Source organism: Seriola aureovittata, chromosome 8 (genome assembly GCF_021018895.1).
Source record: "Seriola aureovittata isolate HTS-2021-v1 ecotype China chromosome 8, ASM2101889v1, whole genome shotgun sequence".
Classification (NCBI taxonomy): domain Eukaryota; kingdom Metazoa; phylum Chordata; class Actinopteri; order Carangiformes; family Carangidae; genus Seriola; species Seriola aureovittata.
In genome coordinates this window covers 15,204,295-15,218,379 of record NC_079371.1, presented here as the reverse complement: position 1 = coordinate 15,218,379, position 14,085 = coordinate 15,204,295, and the positions used below count along the sequence as shown (strand labels likewise).

At 42.5% G+C, this 14,085-nt stretch overlaps 3 protein-coding genes across 44 annotated transcripts in view; all 3 read left to right on the top strand.

Annotated features, from left to right (window-relative positions):
• LOC130173281 (protocadherin gamma-C5-like) overlaps nt 1–14,085 on the top strand; it is a 281,937-nt gene that overhangs the window by 232,560 nt on the left and 35,292 nt on the right. The gene's annotated exons all lie outside the window — the stretch shown is intronic.
• LOC130173290 (protocadherin gamma-C5-like) lies at nt 2,432–10,290 on the top strand. Of its 2 annotated transcripts, XM_056382431.1 has the most exons (2): nt 2,432–2,729; nt 9,539–10,287. In XM_056382431.1, the coding sequence occupies exons 1-2, from the start codon at nt 2,504–2,506 to the stop codon at nt 10,126–10,128; spliced, it is 816 nt and encodes a 271-aa protein (XP_056238406.1). In that variant the 5' UTR covers nt 2,432–2,503; the 3' UTR covers nt 10,129–10,287. The 2 variants fall into 2 exon arrangements, with proteins under 2 accessions (XP_056238406.1, XP_056238404.1); XM_056382429.1 differs by lacking the exon at nt 2,432–2,729 and having other exon boundaries at nt 4,979–10,290.
• On the top strand, nt 10,310–13,522 carry LOC130173289 (protocadherin gamma-C5-like). The gene has a single exon (XM_056382428.1). The coding sequence runs from the start codon at nt 11,012–11,014 to the stop codon at nt 13,520–13,522; it is 2,511 nt and encodes an 836-aa protein (XP_056238403.1). The 5' UTR covers nt 10,310–11,011.

Here is a 14,085-nt window from a genome sequence, read left to right as displayed (position 1 = left end):
ACAACACCACACACTACAGCTTTAAAACATACCATGCAACTGATTCAGCAAACAAAATGTGAACATACTGTATGTTGAGTAGTATTACTAGTTTTTACAGGTCTCTTGTATTGCTTTGCATTGCAGCCTTCACGTTTAACTTTTTTCTAGTCACTCAGTATCAGTTCATCTGATACAGGTTTGGATACTAACCAAAAGTATGCATTAACTGCATAGTCATTTTTGTGTTGAGCAACGACCGTGTGAAGATGGGCTTAGCACAGTAGTTATGACAGTAGTCTCCTCACAGCAAGTGTATATACACTGGCCAACTGGCAGTCTGTGTGGGTGTAAATATAGTAATTGTGCAGTGTGTTAACCCTGTGATATACTGGTTACCTATCCAGGGTCTACCCTCCCTCCTGTCCATGGTGAGATGGAATATGCTCCAGCCTGTATAGGATAGAAAATAAATGAATGCTTGGATGGATTGCTTTGCCTTCCCTTGAATACTGATAAAATATCTGTAAGCTTTAGTAAAAAAAAAAAGGAAACCTCTTCAGCATTGTGTAGGCCTTCTGTAAATCAGCACCTGACAGTGAACATGTGCAATTTGAAGCTTAACTTGAAATTTTAAATGTGAATGAAATGCATGTGTGCTGTGCTTCCAAATGTGTACATTAGAAATATGCTTGATGTTTCTTGATGCCTACAAATATCACTCCTGGAAATAGCCTCCCTGGACTAGTAGCAAAAGCCTCAATACTATTTAAGAGTTGAATGGAGACGTGCTGTCTTCATAATTTAATCCTAAACTATGTCATTATATTACATCTCTGAATGTTTACTTCTCTTCCCTGTAGTAGGTATAACGTCAGAATAATAGATTTTTATATGGTCCCAAATTGTATTGTCACGAATGTGACTACATTCTTGAGCTTTCACTATATTATTTTCAGACTCTGTTTACAGCAGTACAACTTATTTGGGAGTGCTTCTGGTACGATGTAATCTTGTATATATTCCGGCATTCAGTTAGTTAAACAGTGAAAATGTTGAGGTCTAGTCTTCCTGGCTGCCCATTGTCTTCAGTGAGAGCCTATGTCACTGGCTGCTGCTGCTGCTGCAGCATGCAGCAGCAGAGGTTGGCCGCCTGTGTGGCGCTGTCCACCTCCGTGGTGCTGAAAGCAGCTTCAGCACTCTCCCCCTCCCTCTCACACTGCCTCTCTACATCTCCCTCTGTCGCCCACCTCCATTTAGAGCAGATGACTATTGCTCTAAATGCAGATATTTGAGTTTTTTCGTAATTATTTCATGTCGATTTGCATACGTTTTAGATGATAATTTTACCATTGAACTTCATTATCATTTTATATGTCAGCGTATAATTCCTGCAACCACACATGCATGGTGGTAATGGTTTTTTGAATGATGATGAAATATAGCACGTGCTAATCTGTCGCTAAAATGTACAACTGGTCGGCGATATTTGGGTAAATAATGCTGTGCATGTGCGTATGTGAGTGAGTGGAACCAAGAGAGAGAGAACAGCAGTAAACGTCGTCCTACATCATCTGAGCTCCCCCTCCCTTTTCATTTGCTCTATAGACCTCCATACGGGTATTTTACGTTGTCTGCTGACAGAGATATTTCTCTGAGGCTTGTTGAGAGCTGTGAAGACGTAATGACGTGTGTGCAGGCTGCACTGTCTTTCTCTGGCCACAGGAAGGCAACGAAGAGCCTTGTCAGCCACAGAGGCATGTGCATGCATGCAGGTAGATAGATGCAAGAGGACAGATGGATTAAGACAAAGAATTATATGAGTAGTCATAGTCTTTCAGTTATATGCAAGACACTGCACTTCAGTCATCTATTATCTAAAGCTCTTATATATAATTAGTGCATTTAATAGTCATCATATTTATATTTACAGTAAATTCTTAAATGCATTTAAAATCAGTTATAGGTGATGGGGAAACTGTTAAATGGGTAGTAGACTATTTAATGTTAAATAAGTAGTATTTATGATTTTGTATCTATATTTATAGTCTTTAGATATACATTTTTAAAAGCGTTGTGGGTAATCCGGAGATTGTTAGGTGAGTAGTATCTAATTATATTACATTTATTGTCCTAAAATATAAATTTTAAAACCGTTTTATGATGAAGGGGAGTCTAATGAGTAGTAGCTAATGACAGCTCATGTAACAGAGTCAAGGAAAACGGAATATTTTTTTCTGTGGATCATACTTTTACGTCACTGCTGTGTAGATGTTCACTGATGCCATGATTGGTGGAAGTAGGAATATTTTGTCCACCAATAGCATCCAGAGCTGTACAAAGAGATCTACTCCGTCTCACCGAGTAGATTCAGCGTCGTAACCATTCAATGCTCTGCACAGGAGGGGAAGGATATGCAGACACAAAGCATGACTGTCACTGTTATGTATGTAGACACATTTACATTGGATTATAGACCTTCTCTAATTAATCATTTAAGAAGTTGGGATTGGATTGAAAAGATATGGGATTTATGGAACGAGGAATAATGTGGAAAAAACTGCCTGCATGGCAGGTTTTTTTGTGGTGGCATCACTTCTTCCTATTGTGGACTACAATAGACGGACAGACTCGCTACAGCATCCCGGAGGAAGTGAAACAGGGCACTGTGGTAGGAAATCTAGCCAAAGATTTGGGTTTGGTTGTATCTGAACTGTATCGACGTAAATTACGGATAACCTCGGAAGCTGGTAAGCAGTATTTTAGTGTGGACTTGGGGAAGGGGGAACTGGTGGTGAGTGACAGGATAGACAGGGAGGAACTGTGCGGACAAAGACCGTCATGTTTGTTGCCTTTGGAGCTGGTTATAGATAACCCCCTACAGCTGCATAGAGTCGAAATTGAAATACGGGATACAAACGATAATTCTCCTAGTTTTCTTACTAAAGAGAAACTGTTGAAAATTGCAGAGCTGGTAAATCCAGGCGCGCGATTTCCTCTAGAAAGTGCACAGGATCCCGATGTTGGCACTAATTCTGTACGCTCATACCTCATAAGCAAAAACGACAATTTCAAGTTGACTGTAAAAAACCACAAGGACGGAAGAAAAATCCCTGAACTGGTTCTCGAAAAACCTCTTGATCGAGAAAAGCTGCCTGTACATGATCTTATCCTCACCGCTGTAGATGGCGGAGATCCGGTGCGCTCAGGGACATCTGAAATTAAAGTTATAGTACTTGACAACAATGACAATGCGCCACAATTTGATAGACAGGTGTATGAAGCTAATATCAGCGAAAAGGCAACACCTGGAACTGAAATATTGCAAGTTAAAGCTACAGATGCAGACGAAGGACTAAATGGAGAAATTGAATATTTCTTTGCTGAGCAAACTACGGATCAAATTTTATCATTATTTGACATTGAACCTTCTACTGGATATATTGTTGTCAAGGATATTTTAGACCATGAAACAAATTCTTTACACAGATTTGACATAATTGCTAGAGACAAAGGCAACCCTAAAATGGACGGGCATTGTAGCGTCGAAATTAAAATAGTTGACATTAATGACAATGTTCCTGAAATAATAGTGACGTCTTTAACAACACCTGTTCCAGAGGATTCTGCAATTGGAACAGTTATTGCATTAATTAGTGCAAAAGACCCAGATTCAGGTGACAATGGCAAGGTTACATTGACCGTGTCTTCCAAATACCCTTTCAAGTTAAATCCATCGGTTTCTAACCATTATTCATTGGTGACGAATGGGCCACTTGACCGTGAAAAAAATGGCCATTATAATGTCAAGATAAGTGCCACTGATTCTGGAAAACCCCCTTTATCGAGTGAAAAAATAATATTAGTTGAATTATTAGATGTAAATGACAACCCACCTGTTTTCTTCCAGTCTTCTTATGTCGTTTATGTAAAAGAGAACCATCCTCCTGGGAAGATTTTGTACTCAGTATCAGCCTCTGATCTGGATTTTGGTGAAAATGCTAAAATCTCTTACTCTATACTGAACTCTAAAGTGCAGGACGTTTCTGCCTCGTCGTATGTTTACATTAACTCAGATAACGGCAGCATCTACAGCATGCACTCGTTTGACTATGAGAAACTGAAGGTGTTTCAGATTCAGGTGCAGGCAAAGGATCAGGGCTCTCCGTCTCTCAGCAGCAACGCCACTGTCCATGTTTTTATCCTGGACCAGAACGACAACGCCCCCGCTGTTATTTACCCCTCCTCCGCTGCCCTGGGCTCCCTCTCTCATCAGAGGATGCCCCGCTCCGCTAAAGCGGGTCACCTGGTTACTAAGGTGACGGCCGTGGACGCTGACTCGGGCCATAACGCCTGGATCTCCTACAAACTGGCGGAGGCCACAGACGCCTCTCTGTTCACTGTCAATCTGTACACAGGGGAGGTGAGGACTAAACGTGCTGTGTCCGAGCAGGACGACTCCTCTCAGAGGCTGCTTATAGAGATCAGGGATGACGGGGAACCGGTCCAGTCCTCTACCGTCACGGTGTCCATCCTTCTGGAGGACGGTCTCCATGAGCCCATCTTGGACCTCCGACAGAAAGCGACTGAGCCCAGCAAGAAAACTGGGAGAATCACCCTTTATTTGATTCTGTCTCTGGCCTCGGTGTCCGTGCTGTCTCTGTTGACTTTTCTCATCTTAGCGGTTAAATGCATCAGGAGCAGCAGAGGCAGCGGTAGCTGCTGCATGAGACGGACCGACTGTGATGATTACAAGAATCCCAACAGAAACCTGCAGATTCAGCTCAACACTGATGGACCTATAAAGTACGTGGAGGTCCTGGGAGGAGACATGTTGTCTCAGAGTCAGTCCTTCAGGTCCTGCATGTCTCCAATGTCAGAGTACAGTGATTTCACTTTGATTAAGCCCAGCAGCACCACTGACTTTAAGGAGGTGATCAGTGTCCTCGATGCGTCTTTACCCGACAGCACCTGGACCTTTGAGAGTCAGCAGGTGAGCAGAAAACAGCCATCTTCTTAATGAAGAAAATATAAAGATCATGGCTATTTGTTGTTAAGTACAAGAAATAATTATATCATAGTCTGTTATGAAAGTCCATCCATCCATCCATCCATCCACCAATCTACCATGGCTGGAAAATATTGTTTTCATCACACGTTTTTCTATCTATCTATCTATCTATCTGTTGGGTCTGAGCTCTACCTGGGCACCATTATGTTAACAGTACTCTACCTCATGAGCTGGACACCAAATATGTTAGATTTCGGTTGTTTATCAATTTATTGGCTATCAAAAATTAAGAAAATATTAATATTAAAAATATTGATATTAAATAATAACTTTAAAATGAATTAAAGTTCACGGGGCACCAGCCTAAACTAATAGGCAAAATAGCCAATATGGTTTTAGTCTCAATTTATTACCATTAATCTGGAACTCTGATTAACCATTAGCTTACTAACTATAACCAAATTACCAAATCAATAGTAAGTTACAGTTGAAGGATTGGAATTCTACCGAGTAAAGGTTGGCAATATTCACGCTTGTGCAACATTAAACACACCAGTAGTTATACTTAAAAGGCATTTATTTACAATGGAGCAGAGTAAAATACAATGTCTAATCTAGTGTATACAGGTGTGTGTGTGTGTGTGCGTGTGTGTGTGTCTGTGTGTGTGTGTGTGTGTGTGTGTGTGTGTGTGTGTGTGTGTGTGTGTCTGTGGGGACACAGACAAAGGCAAGATGGCCGACTCAAAGTGGTCACTGTGACCACATGACCTGAACAAAGAAGACTACACAAGATGGCGGTAAACAAAGAAACTACTAAAATGGCGGCTGAGACCACCTAGTGTGTGTGAGAGGGAAGGTGTGAGTTTCTTTGTTAGCCTAGCTCATGTAATCTAAAGGTACCAGGTTAGAGGGGGAAGGTTAGCTTCATGCAGGTTCTAGGACTGAGACGTACTGCTATGTGTGTGAACATACGAGTACTCGATTAACTGTATGACTGACCACAACCTAAGCAAACATTGCAACAACAAGACATCAATCAACAATTACATTAACAAGTTAAGACTTCTGCTGATTAGCTATGCCGTGCTATGCTGTGCTGGGAGAGGTTAGGCCCAGTCCGTTAACGTTACCCAATCCTTGGAACAAGCAAAGAGGTCCTTTCCAGTGTTTTGTAAAGTCCAGTGAGTTGGGAGGCTTCCTGGTGGAGTAAAGTCCTGTCTGGCTGTGTTGCTTGCTGTTATCTCCCTTGTTCTCCTCACAGAGTTAGCTGTTCCATGCTAACTCTGCTACGACTCCTGTTGCTTGGAAAATCAGCTGGCCTTGTATTGTAGCTGCTGATTCTGAAGAGGATTTGGTTCACTCACAGTTAATCCGAAGCAGGTCGCTGCTGTGGAGGAGAAGAGTGTTTGCAGGCTGCTGTTAGCAGGCCGGCAAGAGAGCTAGTTTCTCAGGTAACAGAGCTGACCTGGGCTGGGGCCTTGTTGCCCTTTTAAGAACCGAGAGAAGAGGGCTGGAGCTGTTCTCCAGAGCAAGCCAAGAAGGGAAGAAGAGTGAGAAGGGGTCTAGAAGACTGGTTTTGTTTGGTGACACCCTTGGGGGTCACATGTCACACGCTGACCATGGCTGGCCAGTAAGGTCCGTGGGGGGAAGGGTCATCCCCAGGTGTGAACGGTGAGGAACTGTGGAGTGTGAATTCCTTTGTCCAGTGGAGCAAAGAAACATTTGGTCTATTGAATGATTGAGTCCCAACATATCTATCTATCTATCTATCTATCTATCTATCTATCTATCTATCTATCTATCTATCTATCTATCTATCTATCTATCTATCTATCTATCTATTTATCTATCTATCTATCTATTTATCTATCTATCTATCTATCAATGTTTGGTTAAATTCTTAAAATCATATTTGGCAAGACTGTGTTCGGAAACATTTGAAACAACTGTGTTCAAGACATCTGTTAATACAGTCTCACACATTTCCATAGCCTTTCCTGAATAGTTCAGCACCACGACCGTGGACAGTGACTCTTAGTGGGATACAGGGATGCTTACACTATACAGGCTTGTGATTTACCTGTGTGAGCGTGTGAGCTTTGCTTCTATACTTGATTATCTTTTCAAAAAAAAAATGTCGTTCCCAAAAAAATGTAAAAAAAAAAAAAAAAAAACATTCTACTGTGGAGATTGTGATTTTTTTTATTTTATTTTTTTTTTTACATCTGACGTAACTTTATCCGGGTCTATTTCCTATCTGTCTTTTCTTTGCATTCTTTGACGTCCCTATTTCCTGGTAATAATTGCCTTTGGTTAAAGGGAAGGGGCACAAGCACAATAGATGCTGCGTCTTTAAGAGTCTCGATCGGTTCCCCTCTCATTGGATGGTTGAAATAAATGCTGTGCACCAATAGGATTCAAGACTGTACAAAGCAATCTACTCCCTGCCCCCATGCAGTCTATGCGCTGTAACACTTAGACCGCAAAGAGCAAGAGGAGAGACAGCAATGAGCTCGTTTTTTACAATATGAAAATTTTATATTTCGGTTTACATCCGTGCTCAGTAATTTGTGATAAATGTTCAATGGGAATATTACCTGCAATGATGGATTTCATGATTTTTCTATACACAATGTCGATTGGAATTAATGTGTTATAGCGGACCAAGGATGACAAAGAGAATAGGATATCGAGACTGGAGGTGGCAGGCGCTTTGGTGGCATCATTTCTTTCTCTTATGGACTACAATACACGGACAGACTCGTTACAGCATCCCAGAGGAACTAAAACAGGGCTCTGTGGTAGGAAATCTAGCCAAAGATCTGGGTTTGGGACTATCTGAGATCTTTGACCGTAAGCTGCGAGTCGCCTCTGAGGCTGGTGAGCAGTATTTCAGTGTGGATGCGGGGAAGGGCGAGCTGGTGGTGAATGACAGAATAGACAGAGAGGCTTTATGTGGACAAAGCGCCAGCTGTGTGTTGCCTTTGCAGGTTGTAATTGAAGATCCATTACAACTTTTTCGTGTTGAAGTTGAAATACAAGACATTAATGATAATTCACCCAGATTCCCATCAAATGATATCACATTGGAGATTGCAGAATCGACAGTTGTGGGTGTTCGATTCCCTTTAGAAAGCGCCATAGACCCAGATGTGGGCAGTAATTCACTGAAGTCATACACTCTCAGTAAAGATGAATGTTTTAATATTAGAGTTAAAGAAGTTGCCGGTGGAAGGAAAGTCCCTGAGTTGATTTTAGCAAAGGTTTTAGATAGAGAGAAAAAGGCTGTTCATAAGCTTTTGTTGACCGCCGTAGATGGAGGCAACCCAGTGAGATCAGGAACCTCTCAAGTATCTATCAAAGTCCTTGACATCAACGACAACGTTCCAGCTTTTGAGAAAAACTTGTATAAAGTATCAATTAATGAAAATACTGCAGAAGGTGCAATGATTGTACAAACAAAAGCAACAGATATGGACGATGGTCAAAACGGAGAAATAGAGTACTCATTTGGAGCGCACACATCAGATGTTGTTCTCTCTGTTTTTAATATTGATCAGTTATCGGGAACTATATTTCTTAAAGGAAAACTAGATTTTGAATCAACTTCAAATTATGAAATAGACATAAGTGCGAAAGACAAAGGCAGTCCGAGAATGGAAGGGCACTGTACTGTGCATGTTGACGTTTTAGATGTTAACGATAATGCCCCAGAAATAATACTCACGTCTCATCCAAAGCCAGTGCGAGAAGACTCCCCTAATGGCACCGTGGTAGCTTTACTCAGTGCCCGAGACCTAGACTCCGGTGATAACGGTAAAGTGACATTACAGCTCCCTAAGAAATCGCAATTTGCCCTGAAACCATCGTTCTCACAAAATTACGCACTGGTTACCAGAGGCATTTTAGATAGAGAAAATGTTTCCGAATATTATATTGAAATAACAGCCACTGATTCAGGCTCTCCTCCTCTTTCCAGTAAGAAAACTATACCAGTCAGCATTACTGATGTGAATGACAACCCTCCTGTATTCACTCAGCCCTCCTATAATGTATATTTAAAAGAGAATGGGGTACCAGGATCTATACTGTACTCAGTATCAGCCTCTGACCTGGATTTTGGTGAAAATGCTAAAATCTCTTACTCTATACTGGACTCTAAAGTGCAGGACGTTTCTGCCTCGTCGTATGTTTACATTAACTCAGATAACGGCAGCATCTACAGTATGCACTCGTTTGACTATGAGAAACTGAAGGTGTTTCAGATTCAGGTTCAGGCAAAGGATCAGGGCTCTCCGTCTCTCAGCAGCAACGCCACTGTCCATGTTTTTATCCTGGACCAGAACGACAACGCCCCCGCTGTTATTTACCCCTCCTCCGCTGCCATGGGCTCCCTCTCTCATCAGAGGATGCCCCGCTCCGCTAAAGCGGGTCACCTGGTTACTAAGGTGACGGCCGTGGACGCTGACTCGGGCCATAACGCCTGGATCTCCTACAAACTGGCGGAGGCCACAGACGCCTCTCTGTTCACTGTCAATCTGTACACAGGGGAGGTGAGGACTAAACGCGCTGTGTCCGAGCAGGACGACTCCTCTCAGAGGCTGCTTATAGAGATCAGGGACGACGGGGAACCGGTCCAGTCCTCCACTGTCACGGTGTCCATCCTTCTGGAGGACGGTCTCCATGAGCCCATCTTAGACCTCCGACAGAAAGCGGTCGAGCCCAGCAAGAAAACTGGGAGAATCACCCTTTATTTGATTCTGTCTCTGGCCTCGGTGTCCGTGCTGTCTCTGTTGACTTTTCTCATCTTAGCGGTTAAATGCATCAGGAGCAGCAGAAGCAGCGGTAGCTGCTGCATGAGACGGACCGACTGTGATGATTACAAGAACCCCAACAGAAACCTGCAGATTCAGCTCAACACTGATGGACCTATAAAGTACGTGGAGGTCCTGGGAGGAGACATGTTGTCTCAGAGTCAGTCCTTCAGGTCCTGTATGTCTCCAATGTCAGAGTACAGTGATTTCACTCTGATTAAGCCCAGCAGCACCACTGACTTTAAGGAGGTGATCAGTGTCCTGGATGCGTCTTTACCCGACAGCACCTGGACCTTTGAGAGCCAGCAGGTGAGCAGAAAATAGCCATTTATCTTAATGAAGAAAATATAAAGATCATGGCTATTTGTTATTTAGTAGAAGAAATAATCATATCATAGTCTGTTATGAAAGTCCATCCACCCATCCATCCATCCTTCAATCCACCAATCTACCATGGCTGGTAAATATTGTTTTCATCACACGTTTTTGCAATCTCTATTATAAATTCTGATTTCCGTGTAGGAAAAACCAAGTTACGTGTATGAAATGCCTTCAGAAACAATGAAAATAACTATGTTAAAGGCATGTATCAATTTAGTGTTACATGTACACATCTGAACAATTCAGCACCATGACAGCGGACAGCGACTGTGAAATGCGCCCACTATCGTGTAGCGTTACAACATTGTTGATGTATTTAGGCTACTCTTTACAATTATATACAGTATATAACTGTTCAATATTTCTCATGCTTTCACATTTTTCTGGGATACGAAATTTAATTGTATCTCTTGATTGTTTTGGGTGCTGACTGACAGGCGTTCTTCCATTTTTTTTATTTGTGTCAATGACAAGGTTCCCCATATTATTTGACTGTCATAGATACTTGTTCAGTCAGATGAAAGCACAGAAGGAGAACAAATGCTGCCACTTTAAGAGTCTCGATCGGTTCCACTCTCATTGGATGGTGGGAATGGATGCTGTGCACCAATAGGATTCAGAACTGTACAAAGCAATCTCCCCCTTGCCCCCATGCAGCCTCAGCGCTGCAACACTTAGAATACAATGAGCTCGGGAAGAGACGGCAATGGGCTCGCGTTTTCTAAAATTTAACCATATACATTTTAGCTTACAACCATGTTCAGACACTGTGATACTTTTTCTTTTGGGGTTTTTCCTACTATCATGGATTTCAGTATTGCTATAAATGAGATCTCGTTTGGAATTAATGTGCTATAACGGACCAAGGATGACAAAGAAAATAGGATACCGCGACTGGAGATGGCAGGCTCTTTGGTGGCATCATTTCTTTCTCTTGTGGACTACAATAGACGGACAGACTCGTTACAGCATCCCGGAGGAACTAAAACAGGGCTCTGTGGTAGGAAATCTAGCCAAAGACCTGGGTTTAGGATTATCTGACATTTTTGATCGTAAATTGCGAGTCGCCTCTGAGGCTGGTGAGCAGTATTTCAGTGTGGATGCGGGGAAGGGCGAGCTGGTGGTGAATGACAGAATAGACAGAGAGGCTTTATGTGGACAAAGCGCCAGCTGTGTTCTACCTCTCCAAGTAGTTGTTGAAAATCCTTTGCAGTCTCATCGAATTGAAGTAGAAATAAGAGACATAAATGATAATTCACCTAATTTTCTTACACAGGAGATAAACCTTAAAATACCAGAATCAGTTGCGCTTGGCAAACGCTTTCCTTTGGAGAGCGCAGAGGACCCAGATGTTGGAAGCAATTCTTTGAAAACCTACTCTCTAAGCAAAAACGATTATTTTTCTCTCAAATTTAAAGACACAAAAAACGGAAAAGCCGTCCCTGAATTAGTGTTAGAAAAGCCATTAGACCGAGAAAAGAATGCTCTTCATCATCTGCTGTTGACAGCATTAGATGGAGGAAACCCAGTCACCTCGGGAACTTGTAAGATCACCATTACTGTAATTGATAATAACGACAATTTTCCAGTGTTCAATGAAAATGAATACAAAGTCTCTTTAAAGGAGAACAGCACCAAAGGAACATTTGTTATCAAACTTACAGCTACAGATGCTGACGATGGTCTTAATGGTGAAGTTAGATATGCTTTCGGGTCCCGCACTCCAGACTTCGTGTTATCAACATTTGAAATCAACGACATGACAGGCGAAATTGTATTAAAAGGAATATTAGATTATGAAAGCTATAGATCATATCTTATCGATATAACTGCTAAAGACAAAGGCGTCCCCGAAATGGAGGGTCACTGTCGTTTACAGCTGGACGTAGAGGACATAAACGATAATGCTCCAGAAATTGTGCTCACTTCAAAACCCAGTCCAGTACGCGAGGACGCACCAAGTGGCACAGTTGTGGCTTTAATCAGTGCGCGAGACCTCGATTCCGCTAATAACGGTAAAGTGAAACTACAGCTTCCCAAACATTCTCCTTTCACTCTTAAACCGTCATTTTCTAATAATTATGAACTGGTTACCAGTGGTCCTTTAGACAGAGAGAGTTTCTCAGAGTATAATGTCGAGATAACTGCCACTGATTCAGGCTCTCTTCCTCTGTCCAGTAAGAAAACTATACCAGTCAGCATCACTGATGTGAATGATAACCCTCCTGTATTCACTCAGCCCTCCTATAATGTATATTTAAAAGAGAATGGGGTACCAGGATCTATACTGTACTCAGTATCAGCCTCTGACCTGGATTTTGGTGAAAATGCTAAAATCTCTTACTCTATACTGGACTCTAAAGTGCAGGACGTTTCTGCTTCGTCGTATGTTTACATTAACTCAGATAACGGCAGCATCTACAGCATGCACTCGTTTGACTATGAGAAACTGAAGGTGTTTCAGATTCAGGTTCAGGCAAAGGATCAGGGCTCTCCGTCTCTCAGCAGCAACGCCACTGTCCATGTTTTTATCCTGGACCAGAACGACAACGCCCCCGCTGTTATTTACCCCTCCTCCGCTGCCATGGGCTCCCTCTCTCATCAGAGGATGCCCCGCTCCGCTAAAGCGGGTCACCTGGTTACTAAGGTGACGGCCGTGGACGCTGACTCGGGCCATAACGCCTGGATCTCCTACAAACTGGCGGAGGCCACAGACGCCTCTCTGTTCACTGTCAATCTGTACACAGGGGAGGTGAGGACTAAACGCGCTGTGTCCGAGCACGACGACTCCTCTCAGAGGCTGCTTATAGAGATCAGGGACGACGGGGAACCGGTCCAGTCCTCCACCGTCACGGTGTCCATCCTTCTGGAGGACGGCCTCCATGAGCCCATCTTAGACCTCCGACAGAAAGCGGCCGAGCCCAGCAAGAAAACTGGGAGAATCACCCTTTATTTGATACTGTCTCTGGCCTCGGTGTCCGTGCTGTCTCTGTTGACTTTTCTCATCTTAGCGGTTAAATGCATCAGGAGCAGCAGAAGCAGCGGTAGCTGCTGCATGAGACGGACCGACTGTGATGATTACAAGAACCCCAACAGAAACCTGCAGATTCAGCTCAACACTGATGGACCTATAAAATACGTGGAGGTCCTGGGAGGAGACATGTTGTCTCAGAGTCAGTCCTTCAGGTCCTGCATGTCTCCAATGTCAGAGTACAGTGATTTCACACTCATTAAGCCCAGCAGCACCACTGACTTTAAGGAGGTGATCAGTGTCCTGGATGCGTCTTTACCCGACAGCACCTGGACCTTTGAGAGCCAGCAGGTGAGCAGACAGTAAAATCTTTTATCTGTAAATTCTCACTGAAGATTAATTTTAATTTCTCATGTCTTATTACTGGGCTTTCTTCGATGTACTTGATTTGATATGATGCATGCAAAGTTTTTAAAGCATCACCTACTCAAATTCATGTCACCAGAATAATTTTTAAGTGACACATAACAGAGCATTGTGGTTTTTGCTGACACATTTTGTGTCATGTGTTTTTCTACACTCATGCCTCTGAAAATTATCAATTTATGGCTAAAATACCTGCGTATTCCTCACAAACCGCTTCCTGAATGTGAAAAATAAAAATGAAAGAACGTTGAGGTAACTTGTTGTAGATGAATGTTAGCCCATATGTATCATTTTAACATAGGCCTGCTTAAGCATTACAACTATATTCTGCTAAAGCTTATAAAGACTTAGACTGCCTTTAGTTGCTATAAGGCTTTATGACAGCACCTGTTATGTGACTGGTTGCTTGATTCAAACAGTCACGCAATATAAGCAAGTACGTTTCTTTTGAGGATGTGTTAGTGATCATTGTAACTACCTAATTCAAATCTCAGCATGTACTG

Coding starts and splice junctions, on each gene's coding strand:
- LOC130173290 (XM_056382429.1), top strand. CDS start 7,639: ATGTGTTATAGCGGACCAAGGATGACAAAGAGAATAGGATATCGAGAC.
- LOC130173289 (XM_056382428.1), top strand. CDS start 11,012: ATGAGATCTCGTTTGGAATTAATGTGCTATAACGGACCAAGGATGACA.